At 42.1% G+C, this 24,872-nt stretch overlaps 1 protein-coding gene across 1 annotated transcript in view; it reads left to right on the top strand.

Moving 5' to 3' along the window:
- The window catches only part of LOC126101217 (galactose mutarotase-like), a 71,097-nt gene that overhangs the window by 23,298 nt on the left and 22,927 nt on the right, over window positions 1-24,872 (top strand). Inside the window, exon 4 of the mRNA XM_049911909.1 lies at window positions 4,434-4,578. Within this exon, the coding sequence (XP_049767866.1) occupies window positions 4,434-4,578 (145 nt within the window). The remainder of the gene's footprint in view (window positions 1-4,433; window positions 4,579-24,872) is intronic.

Here is a 24,872-nt window from a genome sequence, read left to right as displayed (position 1 = left end):
GTATAAATGTAGATGTAGATGTACGTATGTCAGCAGAACACAACGTACTGGTCGTCAGGCAAAGAGTCCACCCCCATGCAGTCGCCGTGCCACTGTTATACATCGTTGCAATTGTACCCGCTGATTGACTTGGGGCGCTTCTTGCCTGTTGCACAATGTAGCAGTCATCCGTTGCTGCAGCTGAATGTGGGCGACCACATCTTCTCTTCCGGACAGCATCGCCTATGACTCGTAATGCTCACAATCCGCTTGAAGAAATACAGTGAGCAATACGTAGCTTCTGAGCTACACACGTCATACTTCGTCAATTTTCCAGTTTCCCGATGATTCTCATCCATGTGAGGTCATCCAGATCTTGTCTCTGGGATATGTTAAATGATGAACACCATCATAGTGCACCGTAACTGTTCGCTGATCGCCACACACTGTCTTTTCCCATTCCTTCATTCCTCAACAAGCTGGCTTTCGACCTGGAAAGTCGTACTGCAGTCAGATACTGAACCTCACTCAACACGTCGAAGATGGTTTGAAACAGGGTAAGATAACAGGAGTTGCCTTTGTCGACCAAACAGCTGCATAAGACAGGAAGTTGCTGGGGAAAATTTACCAACTCACCAAGGATTACCAACTAACATCCCTTATTGGTACTCTCCTACAGAACTGAAGATTCCAAGTCTCTCTCCATGGTAAGAAGAGCAGATGGCGCGTACAAAACAATGGCTTACCTCAAGGCAGTGTGGTCATCCCTGTGTTTTTCAATGTTTACACTAATGACCAGCCCACAACGAAAAATTCCCTGCTTTTCATCTATGCTGGCGATGTTGCAGTGGCTGCTCAAGGAAAGACGTTTGAAGAAGTAGAGGGAAAGTTGACTTCTGCGCTAGATACGCTAGGCTCCTACTGCAAATCCAATCATATTAAGCCAAATCCCAACAAGACTCAGGTGTGCGCATTTCACTTGAAGAATAGAGAAGCTCGGCGGGAACTGGACGTTACATGGCAAGGCAAACGACTGGAGCACTGTCAGGCACCAGTATATCTGGATGTTACCCTTGACCGAACTCTGTCCTTCAAGAAACATTGCCATAACACCTGGCTGAAAGTTATTTCACAGAATAACATCTTGAGGAAGGTCACATCCACCGCCTGGGGAGGAAGTCCTCCCGTCCTGAGAATTTCGGCCCTTGCTTTGTGTGTATCCGCTGCAGAGTATGCTTCACCTGTGTGGAGCGCATCCACTCACACCAAACAGGTTGATATTGCAATCAATGAGACCGTCCGAATCTTGTCGGGATGTATGAAGCCAACTCCAGTCGATAAAATCTACCCTATTGTTGGAATAGCTCCCCCGACTATTAGAAGGGCTGTTGCTGCTGATGTAGAGAGGGATAAGCAAACTTATGATCCCCGACATCCACTGCACGGTCATCAGGCTGTAGTCCGTCGACTGAAGTCGAGAACGAGCTTCATCCCCAGGACTCAACCACTAGAGGGAACACCAGAGTTTGACCGCAACACCAGGTGAAAGAGCAAGCTACCACCTGATATCACTGTAAAGCAAGAGCTAGCTCCAGGAAATGACTTGCTCTACCCTATTTGGAGATCGCTCAATCGTCTTAGGGTGGGCGTTCCTCTTTGCAAGACCAACATGCGAAAATGGGGCATTCTTCCAGCTGTTGGAGAAACATCCCGCGAGTGCAGAACAACACAAGACCCGGCCCACCTGCTAATTTGACCTCAACTGGAACAACCCTGCACAACACAGGACCTGTTCGAGGGAAACTACAAGGCCATCGGAGTTGCTACCTTCTGGAAATTCTCACCGGACACGGAAATTAATGAATGAACTGCCTTATGTTCCGGGGTGTGACGTCCAGCTTACTGTGCGTGACTTAGAGATCTTTCGCAACATCCTTCAACACTTTCATTCGTATCCACTTGGTAGTTAGTATTTTACTTTATCCATCCTGTCCATAGATTCTGCGGAGAAGTGTATTTCGTTTCACAATACGGAACTTAACATAGTTTATCAAACAAAATTGTTAAGGCTTTCGTGGTAATTTGTTGACAAACTGCCTGTTGGTTTCTGTCACGATTTCTCCGGCCGACGTTCGTCTGATGATTTTACTGACGTTTCGCCAGCACGATCTATTCTCGCTTGTTCAGAGAACAAAAACACGGGAACAGCCTCAACAAGAAAGAAGAAAGCCTTAAGGTAAAAGGATCCTGGCTTCCCGTGCTGCAGCGAACGGCCCACTCAGGTAGTAAGAGGAGAACCGCACGGGAAATGATCACGGAGAAGCTCTCGGACGTTGACGCACCAGGTACATATAGTCTGCGGCAGCGAGCTCGGCTCCAGTTCACCACCAGCAGTGGAGGGTGAAGCTTTGACAATGCCAGCTACTCGTGCTGGCGGAACGCCAGTAAAATCATCAGACGAACTTCGGGCGAAGAACACGGGACAGAAGCCAATAGGCAGTTTGTCATAGTTTATCGCATTTTTATTTTGTTCATTCGATTACTAATTAAAAGCAGAAGCGCGCTATTTTTACTACAAAATTTGATTCCGTATTTGCTAAGTGACATTTCTTTTGGTTAGTAACTATGGAATTTGAATAAAAGTGATAAAAACGTTTAAAAAATGTTCAAATGTGTGTAAAATCTTATGGGACTTAACTGCTAAGGTCATCAGTCCCTAAGCTTATCCTAAGGACAAACACACACACCCATGCCTGAGGGAGGACTCGAACCTCCGCCGGGATAAAAACTTACCATCATCGAGATTCGTACCAGTGACTTTATCATTTTTAGACTTTTACCCTACATGATTAGCTAACGCTAAAGTATGTTAACATGTTAGAAGAAATGCTTTATATGAGTGTTGCCCAGAAAGTAATGCATTGCATTTTTTTCTCAGCCGAAAACAACGCTACGAATGCCAAACGTTACGCAAGTGTTATCTGAAGTCTCCTGAGCGAGGGCGCCAAGTTTCCGTCACTCCCGATAGATAACGCAGCACAGGACAGTTTCAAAATGGCGTCTGTAGGTGACGTACGTCACAAGAAGAATAAGAAACTGTGGACACTATTCACAAGCGCATGTGCAAAGTTTATTGAGCATCTGCCGTCGACAGACGTACAGTTACTCGCTGGGCACGGAGGGTGAGGTCATCCAAAAACGGTTCGGTGGAGCTCCACGATTAGCAGCGGTCGGGGAGACCATCCACGACTGTCACACCTGACAGCCCTGACCTAGCCCCCTCGGACTTTCACTTGTTTGGGCCACTAAACGATGCTATTCGTGGAAGACATTTTGAGGACGAAGCACTAGCTCCATCACCAGGACAAGGATTGGTACAGACAAGGCATACACGCCCTTGTTTCGCGCTGGAGGAAGGCCATAGAACGGGATGGAGATTATGCGAAAAATAGGGTGTGTAGGTAAAACACCATTCCTTCGTGTGTGTAATTCTCATTATGTTCAATAAAGAATTGTTGAGAAAAAATGCGGTGCATTAAATTCTGGGCAACCCTCGTAGTTAACAGCGATGGGAAACCTTCAAATATTCAAAGACGAATTTTCCGAGTTTTTTTTTATTACCTCATACTACTTTTGTCTGGGTACTAAGCTTCAAATCCTAAGAACATGAAGAAAGCCTAAGAGGATGATTTCGTGAGGTCCGTGTGTAAGTATCGCCGCTCGTTGCGTGGAGCATAGAAACAAGTCACAGAAAACAGCGTTCAAATCAGCTTTCGATCACGAGCTCTTTTTCTAGAAAAATTACACACATTCACACACACAACCACAAAGCCACCTAACACACACTCGCGTGGTTATTCTTGTGTTGAGATGGAGCACCCATTTTAGTCCCTTCCTTTGAGCGCTCTTGCCTTGCAGCAACACTTTGCCTGTCCCTTAGCGCGAGGTTCAACTGGCGCTACCGTGGAGTCCGTCGGGCCGGGGCCACGGGAATGTGCGCATGGTGTTCAAATGGCTCTAAGCACTATGGGACTTAACATCTGAGGTCACCAGCCCCCTAGAACTTAGAACTACTTAAACCTAACTAACCTAAGGATATCACACCCATCCATGCTCGAGGCAGGATTCGAACCTGCGACCGTAGCAGCAGCGCGGTTCCAAACTGAAGCGCCTAGAACTGCTCGGCCATAGCGGCCGGCTGCGCTTGGTGTCTGCGTGCTTGTATGCGTGAATGTGTGTACTCCAGCTAGAAAAAGAGCTAGTGCTGGGAAGCTTATGCGAATGCTTTTCCTGTTACGTGTTTCTGTGCTACACGCATCATTCCGCTATACGTGGGCGGTTGCCTTTTTCTTATTTTACACATTGCCCCTTCCACGAATTTCCATTAACTTGTCGAGATAGGTGTACAGGAGTGTTGTAGCTGGGCAGGTGCCGACAGAAACCCACATGAACAGGAGAGATACGACTGGTGAGCAAGACGGCGCTGGACTTCCGGGCACCAAAGCGGCTGCACAAGCAACACGGCCGGACGACCGCAGGCTACGATCACTTGCTTTGCCTCAACCACCTGCCGCCCGACGGACTCCACATGGTCGCCAGGTGAGCGTCGCAGTGCGCTGCTACGGGGCGGGAAGCAGAAGCGGCTGGCCCTGCCTGATACGCAGTCGCCTTCTAAACTACACTAGTGGTCATTAAAATTGCTACACCACGAAGATGACGTGCTACAACCGCGAAACTTAACCGACAGGAAGAAGATGCTGTGATATGCAAATGATTAGCTTTTCAGAGCATTCACAGAAGGCTGGCGCCGGTGGTGACACCTACAACGTGCTGACATCAGGAAAGTTTCCAACCGATTTCTCATACACAACCAGCATTTGACCGGCGTTGTCTGGTGAAACGTTGTTGTGATGCCTCGTGTAAGGAGGAGAAATGCGTACCATCACGTTTGCGACTTTGATAAAGGTCGGATTGTAGCCTATCGCGATTGCGGTTTATCGTATTGCCACATTGCTGCTCGAGTTGGTCGAGATCCAATGACTGTTAGCACAATATCGAATCGGTGGGTTCAGGAGGGTAATACGGAACGCAGTGCTGGATCCCAACGGCCTCAAATCACTAGCAGTCGAAATGACAGGCATCTTATCCGCAAGGCTGTAACGGATCGTGCAGCCACGTCTCGATCCCTGAGTCAACAACCATCTGCACGAACAGTTCGACGACGTTTGCAGCAGCATGGACTATCAGCTCGGAGACCGTGGCTGCGGTTACCCTTGACGCTGCATCACACACAGGAGCGCCTGCGATGGTGTACTCAACGACGAACCTGGGTGCACGAATGGCAAAACGTCATTTTTCCGAATGAATCCAGGTTCTGTTGACAGTATCACGATGGTCGCATCCGTGTTTGGCGACATAGCGGTGAACGCACATTGGAAGCGTGTATTAGTCATCGCCATACTGGCGTATCACCCGGCGATGGTACGAGGTGCCATTGGTTACACGTCTCGGTCACCTCTTGTTCGCATTGACGGCACTTTGAACAGTGGACGTTACATTTCAGATGTGTTACGACCCGTGGCTCTACCCTTCATTCGATCCCTGCGAAACCCTACATTTCAGCAGGATAATGCACGACCGCATGTTGCAGGTCCTGTACGGGCCTTTCTGGATACAGAAAATGTTCGACTGCTGCCCTGGCCAGCACATTCTCCAGATCTCTCACCAACTGAAAACGTGTGGTCAATGGTGGCCGAGCAACTGTCTCGTCACAATACGCCAGTCACTACCCTTGATGAACTGTGGTATCGTGTTGAAGCTGCTGCATAGACAGCTGTACCTGTACAAGCCATCCAAGCTTTGTTTGACTCAATGCCCAGGCGCATGAAGGCCGTTATTACGGCCATAGGTGGTTGTTCTGGGTACTGATTTCTCAGGATCTATGCACCCAAATTGCGTGAAAATGTAATCACATGTCAGTTCTAGTATAATATATTTGTCCAATGAATACCCTTTCATCATCTGCATTTCTTCTTGGTGTAGCAATTTTATTGGCTAGTACTGTAGTATTTTTACAGGATTGAAGCAAAAATGGTTCTAAGGTACTGGTAAAAGGATGTAACACCATTTGCAGTAAATTATTACTATGTTGTTCCCCTCCCCCCCCCCCTTCCACCTCCCCTCGAAAAAATCATTAGACTTTCTTCTAAAATCTCTGGTTCTCCTGTAACAACACTAGTTACAAACTGAAATGAAACGCCAATATCTTATCTTATAGACACAGTGGAGTTGAGACTGTGGTGCAAACATACGTTTACACTACCTTCAGGTTTTTTGGCTTGGTTCAAATGGCTCTGAGCACTATGCGACTTAATTTCTGAGATCATCAGTCACCTAGAACTTAGAACTACGTAAACCTAACTAACCTAAGGACATCACACACATCCATGCCCGAAGCAGGATTCGAACCTGCGACCGTAGCAGTCGCGCGGTTCCGGACTGCGTGCCTAGAACCGCTAGACCACCGCGGCCGGCAGATCCGTTACAGCCATGCGGATAAGATGCCTGTCATCTCGGCTGCTAGTGATTCGAGGCCGTTGAGATCAAGCACGGCGTTCCGTATTACCCTCCTGAACCCACCGATTCAATATTCTGCTAACAATCATTGGATCTCGACCAACGCGAACAGCAATGTGGCGATAGGCTACAATCCGACCTTTATCAAAGTCGGAAACGTGAAGGTACGCATTTCTCCTCCTTACACGAGGCACCACAACAACGTTTCACCAGGCAACGCCGGTCAATTGCTGTTTGTGTATGAGAAATCGGATGGAAACTTTCCTCATGTCAGCACGTTGTAGGTGTCGCCACCGGCGCCAACCTTGTGTGAATGCTCTGAAAAGCTAATCATTTGCATATCACAGCAACTTCTTCCTGTCGGTTAAATTTCGCGTCTGTAGCACGTCATCTTCGTGGTGTTGCAATTTTAATGGCCAGTAGTGTATTTATGCTTCTGAGTGAAAGCAATCAAAAGGTACGGCCGTTTCTATTATAAGTTTTGACACTCGCAAACTCACTCATCAAAACCTATAGGTTATTTTCCGTAAACTTAAATTCATGTAATTTGGCAGGAAGGAAGGTTTCACAGTACAAGTGAAGAAGAAAATTCTAAAAATTCTTAATTTGTGCTTATGACACATGATTTTTTTTTTTTTTTTTTTTTGTGTGTCTCATGTTGCCCCACTGTCTTTCTGTCCGTCTGTTAAGAGCCTTTTTTTTTCAGCAACAGCTAGACACATCAAGTTGACATTTGTCTCATAGTATGGTCGCTAGTCCCTTGACGGTGTAAAAAAATTTAACTCCTAAGTCAATGTAATCAAAGCATATGGCCGTTTATGTCATACGTACTGATTCTCGCAAATCCATTCTACGAAATCTATAGGGTACTTCCCGTTGTCCTAGTATCATGAAATGCAGAAAGAAGCAAGGCTTCATGGTTCAATTAAGGGTAAAAATCCGAAACTTATCTTGGAATAGTTCTCTATAAAGTCTTGGATTTCCTGGTACCGATATCTTGTCAGTATAGATATCGATAATAGGCAAAAATCTTCGAGATTCTCGATTCACATGACTGATGAAATACCTGTATAGACAGTTAGTTTTGTTCAGAACCCTCGGTGTATGAGTCCTCCTCGCACTTCGCTGATTTTTTTGTTATCCCACTTCTTCATGATGAGAATGTTTGATCACTCCTGTCTCCTACGAACGCAGCAGCTGTTTTCACAGGGCTACGGTATATCCCTGGTTTGACGATCACTCAACCACTTTATCACATCTCAACGTCTTGCCCGCTAAATCACCCGACCGTAAACCCACAGAAAATGCTTAGCACTGTTTGAAGCAGCGGCATGGGACTTAGCAGTCAGTATTCTCATAATTGGTAGCTTCACGGGGTATGTTCATCAGTGAATGACTTCGCCTTCAGATACATGTGGACTCTCTTCCTTGCCGAACGGAGCCTGTTATCATGGCTACAGATGGTGCTACACGGTATTAGCGTGACATCTTCCGAGGGTGATGGTGTTTGGTTTGTGGGGCGCTCAACTGCGCGGTGATCAGCGCACGTACAAAGTCCCAATTTTTACACAGTCCAATTTTTTTTACACAGTCCAATCTAACCACTATCACGAATGATGATGATGATGATGATGATGATGATGAAATGATGAGTAGACACAAACACCCCGTCCCCGGGCAGAGAAAATCCCCAACCCGCCCGAGATCTTGGGACCCCATGATCCAGAGGCAGCAACTCTAAGTCACTAGACCGTGAGCTGCGGACACGAAATTTTTGTATGGTGTACTTATGAAAGAGTCAGCTATAGAATTCCGGCTCTTTTTTCCGATTCCGTGATCTTGCTTTAGCCAGTCGGTTCTCATTTGGTGTCTGAGATGCTGCTTACAAATGTGGACGTAGAGACACTATTTCACTTACCAAGACCACGCACAGTTTACCGCCTCAAGACATCAGTTTAAAATGAACTAAGTTAATTACAAAAATGGCTGTAAGCACTATGGGACTTAACATCTGAGGTCATCAGCCCCCTAGAACTTAGAACTACTTAAACCTAACTAACCCTAGGACATCACACACATCCATGCCCGAGGCAGGATTCGAACCTGCGACCGTAGCAGCAGCGCGGTTCCGGACTGAAGCGCCAAGAACCGCTCGGCCACAGCGGCCGGCTATTGTTTTGTTGTTCTAGATGCTGCTCAGGGATTTCATTGGGATAATTCGGTAGCTACATTACATCCTGTTGTAGTTTATTATGTGAAAGAGGTCATGTTGCAAACTGTTCGTTGTTGCATTATTTCAGATCAGTTGCAACATGTGTTAATGCGAAAATGCATTGATTTCTTGTAGACTCAAACAAAGATCACTAAAATATATTATTTCAGTCACGTTTCAGTTGCACGATATAAAAGTTATAAGGATTTTGTCAATGTGTGTATCCATAAAATCGATTTCAACATTGATAAGGAATGGAACATTTTTGGTACCAGCCACGGAAAACCGTGTGATGGGATTGTTGGCGCATCCCAGCGATTGGTTACTCAGGCAAGCCAACAAAGGCCGTCAACAAATGGAATATTGACGCCAAAAGTTCTTTTCAACTTTTGCGACCAAAATGTACACTTCATCACGTATACCATATATGTATGCTCCAAAACAAGAAATCTAAGAAAGAAAAAAGTTTCAAGAAAGAAGATGGCGAGGAAGTAGCATGGTTGGTGGTACGAGAGAACGTAATCAGTTTGTACCACTTGACTTGACAGTAAATTTTATTGCCAGAATATCTAGCCCAGTCAAGCTAAATCTGAAATGGACGGAGTTGTTGCTTGGCCGTTACGTTGGCTGTATGTTTGATAACAAATGGTGGATCGGCAATGTTACTGACATATCAACGGAATAAAATTATGCTCTGATAAAATTTATACCACTTCAAGACCCGGCCCATTCATTCTGGTGGCCCAAATGACAGGTGCTTGTGGGGTACCAGAACAACGCCTCATTTCTACTCTCTCTTTTCCTTCAATATCATCATCTGGCCGACAGTATCTATTTCCAGTAAATGAACTGTACAACGTGGCTCAAAAAGTTCGAAAATTGTAAACTACAATGTTGAGAGGTTTAAAATCAAAATTGATTTTCCTTTTTGCTTTCCACCCGTGTGAGATACTCCTACATATTTGAGAATTAGAGATAAGGTACTTATAAAATGGCTTTTTAAGCAAATAATTACCACCACAACACTGTAGACTGCAAATTAAGAAATCATGTTACAGGCTTGGGAATATGAACGCAGAAACCTAACTGTGGCTGGTATTGCGTGACCCCTATGGCCATGAGGTTGCCCTTTCATGTTCTTGAACTGATAGTGACTATGTAACCATGGAGCATAGTGAGATATTATTTGTTAATTTAAAAATAGAAATCACATGCAAAGAAACACGGACAACAGGTTGCTGCAATGTAACCTGTTGCCGAAGTACATTTCCTCAAATTTGGCCGTCATATTCAGGTACTGTTAGCACATATTGGAAAATTAAACTTGATTTTTATGGATGCTTCAAAACATGCGCTTTCCGACTGTGATTAGTTTGAAATCAGTTATAGAAAACAAATTTTATAAAAATAAATTGTATATAATCCATTTTTGTAATTTTTACGGAAATAAAGTTTGAAATGATATCTTGGGAATTTGTAAATGAATAAGTGAATGATATTTTATACTAGAAAAGCTTTTGTTGCTAAGTTTTTGTGTCCAAGGTTTCACGTTTATCATGTTTATCATACCTTTAATCAAGGAGATATAAGACGCCAAAGTTAAACTTTTCGCAGCGCAATTTTTCCGGCTGCTTTGCCTCAATTTATGTAGCATTGTTAATCAATGTTGTATATTAAACCCACTGCTCTGGGGGAGGTCTCAAAACACGCTGTTTCGAATGAGGCTGATTTTGAAGCTGTAATAGGAAACTGTATTTGTAAAAGAATTGTCACTTGTACCATAGTTTCACCGTATCAAAAAATCATCTTTTTTAAGAATTTGTAGTTCAATAGAAAATAGTAGGTGAATGAAATTTTATATTCCACATCCTTGTGCTACCGAACTGTTGCGTATTAAGTGTCATGTTCGGTATGCGTTTACGCAACCAGATATAAGAATCCGAAGTTTACATTTTTTTCGTGCCGCCATTTTCGATCCCCATTTTTGATTCAAATTATGTAGCAGTTTTAGCCCGCATTGGCTAATCAGTACACTGTGGTTTTCGGTTCAAACCATTGTCTTTCTAATAAGCCCAGAGTTTTGTACAAGACAGTTTTTTGCTAAATCGGTTTGAAGATACCTCATTTTTCACCTTTTTACAAAATCTTCACCTTTGCACTTAATTTATTCACTATTGGAAAGTGGTACTTAAATGAAACTTTATATTTAAGAACCTTGTATCTTTAGTTTACGATATGCCAAGTTTCAGTTCGTCACACGTTTAGCCCTCGATAAATAACGAACCAAACTTTGACATTTCTTCGAACGCAGAGTTTTTCGGTCGTATTTGCCTACATATTTCTGGCTGAATATCACTCGTACAATTATTTTAATCATTATTCTTAAGCGAACGCATAAAGTTACACAAGGTGACCAAATATAATTTCTTTCAACAAAATATTACACGGGATATAACAGCTCAAAGTGCCAGAAATTCACGGTCGCTCTGCGCAAAGTCCCGCATGCAGTCTTACAAATGACAATAAAGTATCTCGAACGGTAAACTTCACCAGTGCTCATTGGGGAAATGTGTCAATGTTCACATAAAATTTCAATGAAGTCTGACATGATCGAGCAGGAAGGCCTAGGTGACGTAACATGTTTTAAATTCCTTTCTGTCGTACTCGAAATTTACATTTGTTATTCAAAACTGCTTCAGTAATTAAGCATCATTTACGACTGTTATATGTCTTTATAAGCGTATTTGATAGCCGTATGATATATCTGTGCAAAGTCGACTGCCAAATCCAAAATTTATGCTTTGTCCTATCATTTGATTCTTGGTTCACTTTTAATGCCATAACCGAAATGGCAGCGACATCTAGGGACCGATGACTTCAGCAGTTTGGTCCCGTAAGACCTTACCAAATTTACCAGCAGCGGCAGTAGCTGTTCGGACAATCTTAGTTGGCGTCGTATTGAAAAAGATGCCACCAGAATTTTAATAGGAGCGTACAACGCCACTCCCGTATCAGCCGTGATACGGCGTCACTCGGCTTGGCACCAACTGCAGAACTACGAAGCTACCAGTGAGCTTTTTAAAGCGAGTAACTAAAAGTTGCCCGCCCGGTTGGCCGTGCGGTCTAACGAACGGCTTTCCGGGCGGGAAGGAGCGCCTGATCCCCGGCACGAATCTGCCCGGCGGATTTGTGTCGAGGTCCGGTGAGCCGGCCAGTCTGTGGATGGTTTTTAGGCGGTTTTCCATCTGCCTCGGCAAATGCGGGCTGTTTCCCCTTATTCCACCTCAGCTACACTATGTCGGCGATTGCTGCGCAAACAAGTTATCCACGTACGCATACACCACCATTACTCTACTACGCAAACATAGGGGCTACACTCGTCTGGTGTGTGACGTTCCCTGGGGGGTGTCCACCGGGGGCCGAACCGCACAATAACCCTGGGTTCAGTGTGGGGTGGCGGAGGGGTGAAGTGGTCTGCGGTAGTCGTCTGCGGCTGCGGGGTGGGACGGAGCCTCTCCATCGTTTCTAGGTCCTCGGTTAACATAACATAACTAAAATCTTATCTAGTGAAGTCATTGTTACCGTTAATTGTTTACCAATACGTGTAATATACCCATTCAATGCTGTCAGTCTGCCCCTAGCGACGGGACAACAGATTGGTTTTAACAACGGACTGCGCAGTCGATTGTTTTTACATTTAGTCTGTTTTTTCAGTCACATTAAACAACCGAATGAAACTAGTCTCTGCAGCCATGTCAGCTACATGAATGTTTTCAGTCACTCGCAGGGTTTGAGCACTTGCACTCAATGTGTGACAGCCGACCGACACAAATGTCTAACATTTGCGTCAGGTATATTAATGTTTTCAGTCAGTTTCACTTACTTACTTTTTAGCCTTCACGTTATATATGAACCGTGAATAGGTTACCCAACTTTTTTTGCAGGTGAGTGACGTACCTTATTTCAAGGAAACGTGAACAAAAAGTACAGAGCTAGTATGAGTGATTCATTCGTTTTCAAAGTTCTACAGGGTGAATCATCTAAAACTTGCACCGCAAATATTGGTGGAATGGAAAATGCTATTGATGTGCGGTTTTCACGGAATAGATTGGTAGTTAGGGCTCGTATTGTTATCCAGACAAAAGACTGTAATAACACATAGAAAGTGTATTTTTGTACAAACATGCACTTATCTAAATGTCACAATGTCTATTGATATTAATAGATTAAAAATAGGTTAAATTAAAATGTTATGGTGCTTGTTGCATGATTCTAGTGCGAGTCGTTTACGAGATATCGTAATTTGAAAATTTTTCACATCTACATTTGTTTGTACCATTCAACCTGCGTAGTTGCTAACTGCGATGTTGTTATGTTCACTTACAATGTGCTTGTGTGTTCCTTAAGTTGAAACGTCCCCTTTGAAAAATTATATAAGACTGTGCTTAAACTGACACAATATTTCTAGCGCAACGCAATCTGACTTCCAGAAATCCCTACAAAAGAATGCCCTGACTAACATTAACCTGTACCTTTCACAAATCACTTACCTCACAAAAATCTTCATTACTCGAACTACTGCAATACAGCGAGCGCCACTACTGCCAGCTAAATAAAAGATTCAAACTACTGAAGGCACTAACTACTGATAGGCATAGTTAGCAAATGAAAGATTTTAATAGAGAACAAACAATGTATTTACCTTAACAGTCATAATATATATAGTAGTTCGTGACATCCAGTATTGCAAATTTCAAAACTCCACCATCTCTCTCCCCACATCCACCACTGCTGGCGGCTCACCTCCAACTACGCAACGCTACGCGCTGTTCACGTCCAGCTGCCCAACACTACAATGGCAGACAACAATGCAAACTAGCCACAGACTGCACACAGCACAGCCAGTGATTTTCATACAGAGAGCGCTACGTGGCGGCGGCGTTACCAATATAAGAACCTAAACAGCCTACATATAAGAACCTAAACAGCCTACTTACATATCCCCCATTCTCCCTACAAAAAATTTTACAAATTGTTTTGGGCACTGGGCAATACATATTTGTTAAAAATTTTCATAATCGTAATTACAATAACAAAGAAATCAAATGCACACACTTATTGATACAATGTTGGTCAAAAGCTAAGATTTTCTCACAGTCCATAAAGACAGTCCTGATCATTCATCACAGTAAAACTGCCGTTTCGTTTCTCAAAGTCTGGGTAGTAAAAGACAATGGACATGGAAGTAGTGGATTTCCATGCAGTCTTGAAGAAGTAGTGTTGTCCTTCTAACAGAAAGACAGTGCTGACTCTTGACATGCTGACAGGTAATGGGCCACAACGGAGCAAATCCACAGCAGAGTCATTCGAAGTTCTGAAGAATATTGGTGGGTAGGTCATCACAGAGCAGACCCAGTGTAGCCCTGGTAGATAGTATGGTATTGGTGGGCCACCAGAGGTGCAGACCCAATGCAGTCCTTGTAGAAATAATGGTATTGTTGGGTCATCAAAGATGCAGACCCACTGTAGTCGTTGTAGAAATAATGGTATTGTTGGGTCATCAAAGATGCAGACCCACTGTAGTCCTTGTAGAGATTGCCAGCAGCCATCTGTTGTGACTGTGCAGCAGGACAATCACCATTGAAGAGTCTTGCGGAAAATATAGCAAGTCCATGAACCACCACTTGTGCACTCACAAAACATTTTTTTTTGTCCTTAGAACCAGCAATGCTGTTATCCAGTCCCTTGCTGAATTATTAACACACGTGCAAACACTAACAGTCCCTACTTCTCACATATTGTCCATATATTATGACCAACAGAAACGTGTGCAGTGAAATGTAACTTACAAGTTACTTAATTTGATGAACTGGTGTCAATTACAATTTAACATAAAAATACAATAACAAAGGTACAAAATACATCATTAAAGAACATAACAATACAGATAACATTTGTAGTACAGGCTTTACAACAGAATAGAAATAAACATATACATCAGTGTTACAGGAATTATGACATAAGTAAATACATAAAAGATCAGAATAATTATTGAAACATCCACTTTACACATTAGCATTAAAACAAAACAGAATAAATAATGTCTAAGCATATTTACAAGGTAAATAACATATTATTAATGCCAATTATATTTGAGGATAACAGTATTCCTCATCATAGTGAATGTAGATTAGTATTAGAAGAAAAAAAATTCTATGAAACTACACAGAGACAGGAAGAAAACAAATACACAAGGGTACACAAACACATAGTGGGATAACACCAAAAGGAAAGGACAGGGTTTGTTTTCAGTGTAACATTTGATACTGCAGTCCAACCCAAAACTTCATTCCATAGATCTTTCATCTTATTTCAACCTTTGCTTCCACCAAAAAAATCCTATCCAAGCATGCTTTCTGTATTTTTCTCGTATAACCTCTCAGTGCATGTCTTCAAATTCATCGCACTTCATTCTCTTATAGGCTACCCCCTCTTAAGCTAACTTAAATCTACTGAGCTCAGATCTAAACTAAGGGATGAGGCAATGCAGCAGCACTAAACAATTAACACGAACAGCAATGACAAAGAAATTCAAATTGGCAAAGTAAGCAACCATATTACAACTAATATAAGGCAATGAGCAGCAAACAAGAAAAATAAATCAGTAGTAAACTGGCTTAACAGAGTAATACAAAGTGAAATTTAGTAGCACTATGCCTGGCAAACAGCTGCAGCAAATGAAATAACTTATATCTAAACATGACATAGCTCAAGCAGAAAAAATATTACACTAAAGACAACAATGCAAACAAGGGAAATGTATATTCACATCTTAACGTCTATGTAATTAAAATGGTGCACCACAAAAACTAATTCTACAAAAAATTACCAAGTACTTAAAAAGAAAATTATGTATGCAGTTACTGTTATTAGTCCCTTCTTATTGGTCTTTCCATTCCAAGAGCTCCTTTTTCGAAGAATGTGGATCATAAAATAATTATTTAATAGATCTGTTGACAGAAAGTGTTCACATTAGCAAATGCATCTAAGTTTATTTTATAAAACTAATGTTGCAACACAGCTGGAAACCAGATATTAAACAAAATGAACAATCTCTCAACTACAAAGACAATGGATGTAAAATGTTTCTCATCATTTCATTAGGACTTTTAGTAAATATCATAAATTACGAGCTCCACAGTATGCTTTCAACAAGGAAATGTCAATAGCGAGGATAATGGCCTCCCCTTTCTTTTTTTCTACCTGTGCCTCTGAAATGCACATCTTAATGGCTTTTTCTCAAGGCGGCTGGCACACCTGGCCGCTCACAACGCATTACGTCATGGTCACTTACCTTTCATACCGAAATATTTACGACAGCAGTTTCCGCTACAGTGACAGTCTCATATAAAAAATTTCACGGGTCGAGAATTTGCGTTGCAAATGTGTAGAAACAAAATCTTATGAATATAACAGTGTCCAAAAAATTTTCGCCAGCATTGTGATACATTCACGCATTTACACACATTTCATAACTCTTAAAGTACGATTCTTGGTGTCCAACATCCTTTTCACAAACCAGAGTCCCTAACCACTACTCATTATTCCTTACCTTATTCGTCGACACTTCTTCAATATTTCATCATAACAGATACATAGCATAATCAAATAACTCATTAGCATCAGCCTATTAATCATAACCATACCTCAGCAGCATAATACACATCGTCGTCGTAATAATAACATCATAACACCTCAGACAAATCTCAAAAACATCGTAGCTTTCTGCAATAATTTCAAAACCTAAAGAAAATTCTCTGCTCATTTCAGTAGTGTCATCTACCTCAAACGTACTTTAAAAATCGTGATCCCATACCAAATATATCATTCAAAGCTCTCATAATATCGCAATGGGTCCAAAAAAATATGAACAGTTCACAAAGTACAGACAAAACACAATTTCATAAGTGTGAAATTATCCAACGGTGTAATTACGTAAACATCTGTCACTGCCGTAGTAAAAAAGTTTGTCTCTCTCAGTTAAATGATCAGATAGCTGTGTAATTTGTGTTAGAGAAATATGGTACCGATGTGTAAAGTTGTATAAGCAAATACCGTATTAGCTAGGGCTCCTTGTGCTTGCCAAACACATGGTACACAAAGTAGGCGTGTACCCCCCTGAGGATTAATGTAATTATACCCTCAGGTATTACAGATTACAACAATGGAATGAAATGTATTACGGAAAACCTTTGTATCATTGTACTTCAAATATCTTTAAAAATAAATGATTTAAGTACAAAATTAATCACTGAAAGGCGTGTCCTGTAGCGCTAAATGTGCATCTTGTTGTAAGATAATCTCTGTGGAAGTGTCGTAGTTATTTTCCTCCGAAAGCTAAGTTCTGCAGAAGCCAATGTACTTACCTCATGATAAACAAAAGTAAAATGCTTTGCGTATAGACATCTTAGTTATTACGCTTATTGTTGTGAGGAAGAAATTACAGTGCTGTAACGTATTTTTGTGCTACGGAAAAGGCTGTCTCATTGTAGCTATACCACAAAAGTTACTACAAAAACATGTTTTACTTTCCAGAATAATACAGAAAAACTGTGCAAATATGAAACAGAAACACCGCAAAAGCAACATTGTAAATTGTCACTCATTAGTAGCGTCGTGATAAAATCGTGTAGCTGTCACACAAGCCAACCACTGTGTCATCTGGCATTTCACAGAAAGCACCTAAAATCCAGAATCCACTCTCAAGCAAACCAAAATGTTGCATGAAAATCTCATTAGCTGTGCCGGTATATGTTCCAAGTATGTGAGCCTCATAGTCGTTACGTAATCGTGCAACTAACAAGCAAGAATGTAAAAATAACAACACTGTGTCGTCTGTTCGCAATAACAATGCATTTGCAATTACTTGTCTAAGTTACCTATGTTCTTGACTGGATAGTTAGTTAGCTTTAAACCATAGTTGCATGTTAACAGTTTGTAAATGTGACAAAGCATACTGGAAATGTGAAGTGAAAAGTTTTATGGCAAAGACAAAGTTAAAAATCAGATTATCTTTACATGTGAAATGTGGTGTAACCCTTTGCTCTTCTTAGTACGCAGAGTTTCAACTTTAACGCAATTATCATGTGGTATACGTCGGTAAGGAATCTTGGAATTTTTCTCAAGATTAGTGTCTATGTTATTTTTCTCTGAGCCAGCCGGCGCACGCGGCAGCCTGCAGTGCGAGTCATTGCCTGTTCCTTTGTTGGCGCGCATCGTTACTGGGATTAGGAGACCTAACTTCTACAAATTCACGTTGTCAAAAGTGCCCTGCTCTGTTTGAGTCCCGCCAGTTCTGATGCAATTCAGGTCTGTCGTTACGATTATCTCGTCTGTCGTCACGTCGGTAGATTTCATAATTTCTTTCTTGTTGGTCATGTGGTGGAGAATTTCTTCCTGAATCATAACTGCGCACTGAACTGTTGCGTCTGAAGTTATTCTGTCTCCCTTTATAATAATTATTTTGGTTCCCATATTGTCTGTTTCTCTGATTGCCTCTGTGATAGTCATTACCGCGGAGAGGTGATCTTTCCCTGTAATTATTACTACTCTGCCAACGGTTGTCATACGGGTGGTGTCTGTTTCGGTCACGATTTACATTGAAAGAATAGCCTTGTCATATATTATTTCTGTCATCGCGGAATTGTTACGGATGTGATTTGTAATTGTTGTGCTGCTGTTTTCGCGTTCCGCGATTGTCAGTGTCAATTTCCAGTTCTTGTAACAGTCCCTGAAAAGCTTCAATGTCGTCTTTGCAACGTCCTGCCAAAATAATATGTCGTAAATGTTCAGGTAATATGATTAAGCAATGCGTATGAGTTCTGAGGGGCTGTATGGGTTTGACAGGTACTGATTCTTGTGCAACATGTCTTCAAAATATTTCACAAGACTGGAAAATTCAGATTGTTCGAAATGTTTCATCATTATGATGCTATGATTTACTCGGTCTTGTGTAGCTTGAGACCAATATGCTGAGAGGAACACATGGTAAAATTCTCCTTCACTGTGACAATCGTGAATGACCGATCGCATTCTTACAGCTGGTTCATTCTCCAAGTAGCCACACATAAATTCTAACCTGTGCTCCAATGACCAGTTGGGAGGAAAACAATGAGAGAATTGATGGAGCCATGCTTGTGGATGAATGTCGTTGGCAGAATTCTTAAACGTTTTGAATTTACGTGTAGTAATGAACAGCTTATAGTCAAAATCATCGTGTCGGCAAGTCGCATATCGGTCATTGTTACGTCGTGTCGGCGGTTCCATCTCAAAATTCGGTGTACCTTGCCAATTTCTTTCATAATTTCCGAAGTGCCCTGTGTTATTATTTTGTGGCTGTTCCGTATTTCTATGTCCCTCTTCCCGTATTGGAGCGCGAGTGGCCTCTGAAATACGTAATTCTTGTATTACCTGTGTCAGCTGATCTTGTACTTCCCAGATTTCTCTTTGGTGTTGCGTATTAATTTGATTCTGATTTTGTTTGAATTTCCTAATTTGTTCGCAGTCTTCTGTGTCAGTGATGGCTACAGGTCTTGTGTCATTCAGATCATCATCTACCTTTGCAGATAAGCTAGTGAACTGATCCGAAAGTTCGGCTACTTTCTCCGATAGTGTACTTATTTCCTCAGTGTGTTTTTCTGAACCAAGTTTCAGAGTGTCCATTTGTGTTGAAATCGTATCTACTGTGTCCTTTAAATTTTCTTTAGTTTTTGCAAGTTGCGTAACCGAATCGGCAGATGCAACTGAGTCAATTTTAGCTTGCAAGGTGTCGTGATTTTCATGAACAATAGTTTGGAGTTCTTTTATGGCTGCTTCATGATTCTGTAATGCATTTTCATGCCGCGAAAAAATAGGTTGAAAATGCTCACAAATTTGTTTTTTTACATCATTACAGACTTTTTGACATTTCGATTCAATGTTATGTAACTCAGTAGTTAAATCTTCACGTGTTTGTTCAAGCTTATGTTCCACTGAGTCTAACTTTTGAAGCTTTTGTTCCATTGTGTCTAACTGTTACTGTGTTTGTCTCTGATTTTGTTCCATTTTGTCTAACTTTTGAAGATTTTGTCCCATTTGTTTCTGATTTTGTTCAAGCGTTGTGTCTAACTTTTGTAGCCTTTGTCCCATTTGTTGCATTAACTTTAATAACAATGCACTGGTGTCTGAAACATGTTCCTCAGAGCTTTTCGGCAGTGAATTTGCACCGGCAACATTCACATTTTGACAAGCGGAAAATGTGTCTTGACTCATTTGAGAAAACGGTGAGGACCCAAAACCTAAGTCTACAGTATTTGCAATGTTGTGTTCTGTCATTTCGGATTCCTGAGGCGAGATGTTGCCGACCGATCGATCGATAATGCTTCCCTGTTTACTACCTGTTTCACTGTCTACACCATTATTTGACGCCCGCTCCATTTCCCTATGCACAGTTACCAAATGACTACTTTGAATATTAGTTAATTTATTACATGGTGGCGTTAACACACTGTTTTCGTCTTCACTGTCATTTCTCAGTTTACTTTGGAGCCTAGTGTTACGTTTTTCACACGCCATTATTGTCACAATATTTCACACGACAACACAGAAAAACACAATTTGAAGAGCAAAAATAGGGGAACACATTAACATAGCACTGAAAATAATATCTAGTTCATTGCAAGCGCAGCTGCGAAATACTTGGTGCAAATCTACATGCATGCCACAACTGTTTTACTGTACAACAATGAAAGACTGCAACTACAAAGGAGATTCTCTCTACAATTACGCAATAGCAATAAACAAAATCTACACTAATTACACAAACTACAAGAAAAAATCAGAAGATTCCAGTGAGGTATCCTCGGCTAAGGGTCGACATATGAAACGTCCCCTTCGAAAAATTATATAAGACTGTGCTTAAACTGACACAATATTTTTAGCGCAATGCAATCTGACTTTCAGAAATCCCTACAAAAGAATGGCCCTGACTAACATTAACCTGTACCTTTCACAAATCACTTACCTCACCAAAAATCTTCGTTACTCGAACTACTGCAATACAGCGAGCGCCGCTACTGCCAGCTAAATAAAAGATTCAAACTACTGAAGGCACTAACAACTGATAGGCATAGTTAGCAAATGAAAGATTTTAATAGAGAACAAACAATGTATTTACCTTAACAGTCATAATATATATAGTAGTTCATGACATCCAGTATTGCAAATTTCAAAACTCCGCCATCTCTCTCCCCACATCCACCACTGCTGGCGGCTCACCTTCAACTGCGCAACGCTACGCGCTGTTCACGTCCAGCTGCCCAACACTACAATGGCAGACAACAATGCAAACTAGCCACAGACTGCACACAGCACAGCCAGTGATTTTCATACAGAGAGCGCTACGTGGCGGCGGCGTTACCAATATAAGAACCTAAACAGCCTACATATAAGAACCTAAACAGTCTACTTACAAAGTACATTGTAACTTGCTAGTGTATGACAGTCCAAGCAGTAGGTCGAGAGTGGGCGATGGAATTTCCAATACAGAAAAAACCGACATTCTCATGGTGTATAGTGAGTGTAGGAAGAATGCAGTTCAGTCTTGTACGTCAACCATCTCAGCCATTATTTATCAATCAGTTACGTGAAAGTGATAGTGTAAAACCTAGGCAACATAACAGATGGAAGTAAGTGCCGACAAAAGACGGGGGAATGTTATCGTTGCTGTTGCAGTTGATCCGCACATTAGCTTACGCACAATCGCACGAGGAAGTGACATGAGGCAGGCAAGTCTCCTATGCATTCTCCATCGGCATAGGTTCCATCCCTTCCACATTTATCTCCAGCAAAAGTTGCATGGAGACGATTATAAGAATCGTGTTAGCTTCTGTACATGGGCATTAAGACATGTACTCCAGACTATCATGTGTATTGTTTAGTGATGAAACTACATTTACACATGTAAGGTGTCAGGCAAATCCAACACCTTCCATGAAAACCCTGACATGATAGCAAATCCGGCAGTATGTCACATAGCTCCGAATAAATCCTGACATTAAATTAACCAAAGTAATACGATCAACGAGTGAGCAAATGGAATACCACAGACTAACACAAGAACGCCTAAATGCATGTCATACCTTCCCACCGTGAAACAGACGCAGTTCTGAGGGAAGAAACGAGAACAAAAGCCGAGAGCAGAGTCGTGTAGGCTAGGAGGCCCTATGATAAGGGACGGACACCCACGTCTCCAGCCGACCGCCAGGACCACCCCCCAGCCCATGTTAAAAGATAGAGCCCACCAGAAGAACAGTATAGATCTTACGATAACACTAAAAGGACCACACCAGCTGAAAGTTTTAGTGTGAGACTATACGTGTCTCTGTTATGTTGCATACGTTAAAAACATTGCCCCACCATGAAAAGTATAACGTTTCTCATTGGATGGACCGAATTTTTGTAGGCGGAGCTTAAGGTTAACATTGAAACCCTGATTGGTCAGTTGAAAACACAGCCAGATACCTTTTTTTTAAACCAACTTCGGTAAATTGTAGTAAGGAGAAGTTAGGAGAGTTGCTTCCGAGACGGCGAGGTGTGTGGAGCTGCACCGCCCACCACCCCCTGACGCTGCCTAAACACCGACAAGGTAATGAACACACGTGGTGCCGCCATAAGGCTTCACTCAGAACCGCAGAAGTCTCATCTGTTACATCCCCTTTTTGCGTAATACTAGTGTCGATCGTCAATTAAACTTCGTGGTATTCACATTTGCTGCTAGAAGTTAAAATCTAAAACGCGATGATTTTTCTGTTATATAATTATTGAGAAGCCACATCAGCCACTGTAATTTACGACAAGTTACGTAAATAATTAAAGATAATTGAGGGTGTCACTGTAGACCATTTTGATAGTTTTCTCTTTTATGAAACTTAACTTAAATCTAGATTATAGATGTGATATGGCATAGGTCAACCTTAGGTCCATTGTAGAACTTGGAAACCCATTCAGGGAATATTCGTTCACATTTTTTGTTGAACGCAGTTGGTTTTTATCATCCTGTATTAAAATATTTTCTTTTATCAATAGTGCAATTTATAAACAATGTTTTGTGAGTAGAATAAAAATTCCAATGGTAAACTTAACTACTTTTTCGACGTTATTTTACCAGCTAACTAAAAATAGGAAAGCCTTGAACCCCTTCCACTAAATTTAGTTAGTATTAAGATTTTTTTACAGGGAGTGCAGTGGAGCTGACGTTGAAATCATTAAGTATTTGATTATATCATCGCTAGTCTCACTGAACTCTTCTGAACTCTACATGTCATGTGTGGTCTGGCGTCTCCTTACCAGCAACAGGTCCCAGGTTCAAACTAGTCAATTCCCTAAAAAACACGCTCAGAGCGTCGTTGCGCGAAAGTGGTAGGGAGACACGACTTAGAACGAACAGACACCACGCAGAATGTTAGACACATCACAGCCGCCGGGAGGGGTGGCCGAGCGGTTCTAGGCGCTACAGTCTGGAACCGCGCGACCGCTACGGTCGCAGGTTCGAATCCTGCCTCGGGCATGGATGTGTGTGATGTCCTTAGGTTAGTTAGGTTTAAGTAGTTCTAAGTTCTAGGGGACTGATAACCTCAGAAGTTAAGTCCCATAGTGCTCAGAGCCATTTGAACCATTTGAACACATCACAGCCAAGTAAACCGCCGGAACTTGCACTATTGGTGTGTTGACAAGCCCTGGTATCTTCGTCATGCAGAACTTCAGCGTTTATGGAGTGTAAACGTGTGGTGTGAGACAGAGGACCATCAGCTCATAATCCCGTTTTTCACAGACGGAACACTGAACGCGCACAAGAATCGCAACCTCCTAACACATCAGCCTCCACGGATGCTAGAAGACGTTTTTCTGCAGAGTAGGACGAATCTGTGGTGCCAATATGATGGCTGTCCAGTCATACTGCACGATGTAACACAGCATGTCTTTACGAACTGTTTCCATCTCCGGTGAAATGTTACCACACGTGGTGCAGTCGTTCCATACTAGACTGGAAGCGTGTATTGTACAAGGGCCGGTGTGGGAACTTTTCAAAATACGATATATCTCGTAGACGACTCACACTAAAGTCCTGCGATAAACACCACTGACATTCTAATTTACACTACTTTTAGTTTGTTAATTTCAATAGACATTGTTCCATTTAAATCGTATGTGTTTGCACAATCAATTGTCTAACAATACCAGCCATTGACTACCAATCGATTCTGCGAAAACTGCATATCATTAGCATTTCCGACTTCCATAATATTTGCGGTGCACCTTTTAGATGATTCGCCCTGTACGTCTTCCTTGGTATGACTGTGCAGATATGATTGAGGCATGAGTAGAATCGTTAACTCTTTGTATTTACATTTTGCCCACCAATTGGCGCTAGGAGCGCAGTGCCTTGACAAAATGGCGGAATGCGCAGGAAGCACTGGCGGTTGAACATTATTGTACCCACTAATTGGCGTTACGAGTGCAGTACCTTGACAAAATGTAAGTAAGCAAAGGAAGCATCTCAGGTTGAACATTTCGCCTTCAGCGACGAAGCAATCTTCCATAAACAGGAAAGGCTAATCGCCACAGTGTGAGAGTATGAGGCACTGAAACTCCTCAAGAAGTTGCGGCGCATGTACGAGATTCGTCGTATGTTAATATTTCACTGGCATGTCATGGACGGAGCTGTATGGGACGTTTCCTACTCTGACAGGAATGTAGCTCTTGCCTTAGTGTGTTGCAGTTGTGATTGTTTCCACAACTCACTGTTGATTCCGAGAGTTTTGTCTTCCATCAACCCGACTGGAGCCTCGATGTTCGGCTACCTGAACGGTGAACCTCCGCATCGCTGGATTGGACTTATTGGTGTTGATGTGGCTTTGTTGACTTGGTCCCATAGGTCCTCTGACCTAACGCTTGTGGTTTTTCCTTTTTGTATACATTAGCGACCGTGGCTACATACCCCCATTGCCAAGAACACTAGAACAGCTCAGAAAACGCATCAATGCTGCTGCGATGACCCTTGACAGAA

This window comes from Schistocerca cancellata, chromosome 9, assembly GCF_023864275.1.
Source record: "Schistocerca cancellata isolate TAMUIC-IGC-003103 chromosome 9, iqSchCanc2.1, whole genome shotgun sequence".
Classification (NCBI taxonomy): domain Eukaryota; kingdom Metazoa; phylum Arthropoda; class Insecta; order Orthoptera; family Acrididae; genus Schistocerca; species Schistocerca cancellata.
Note: the sequence above shows the minus strand (reverse complement) of the source record. Positions and strands in the feature narration are given on the sequence as shown.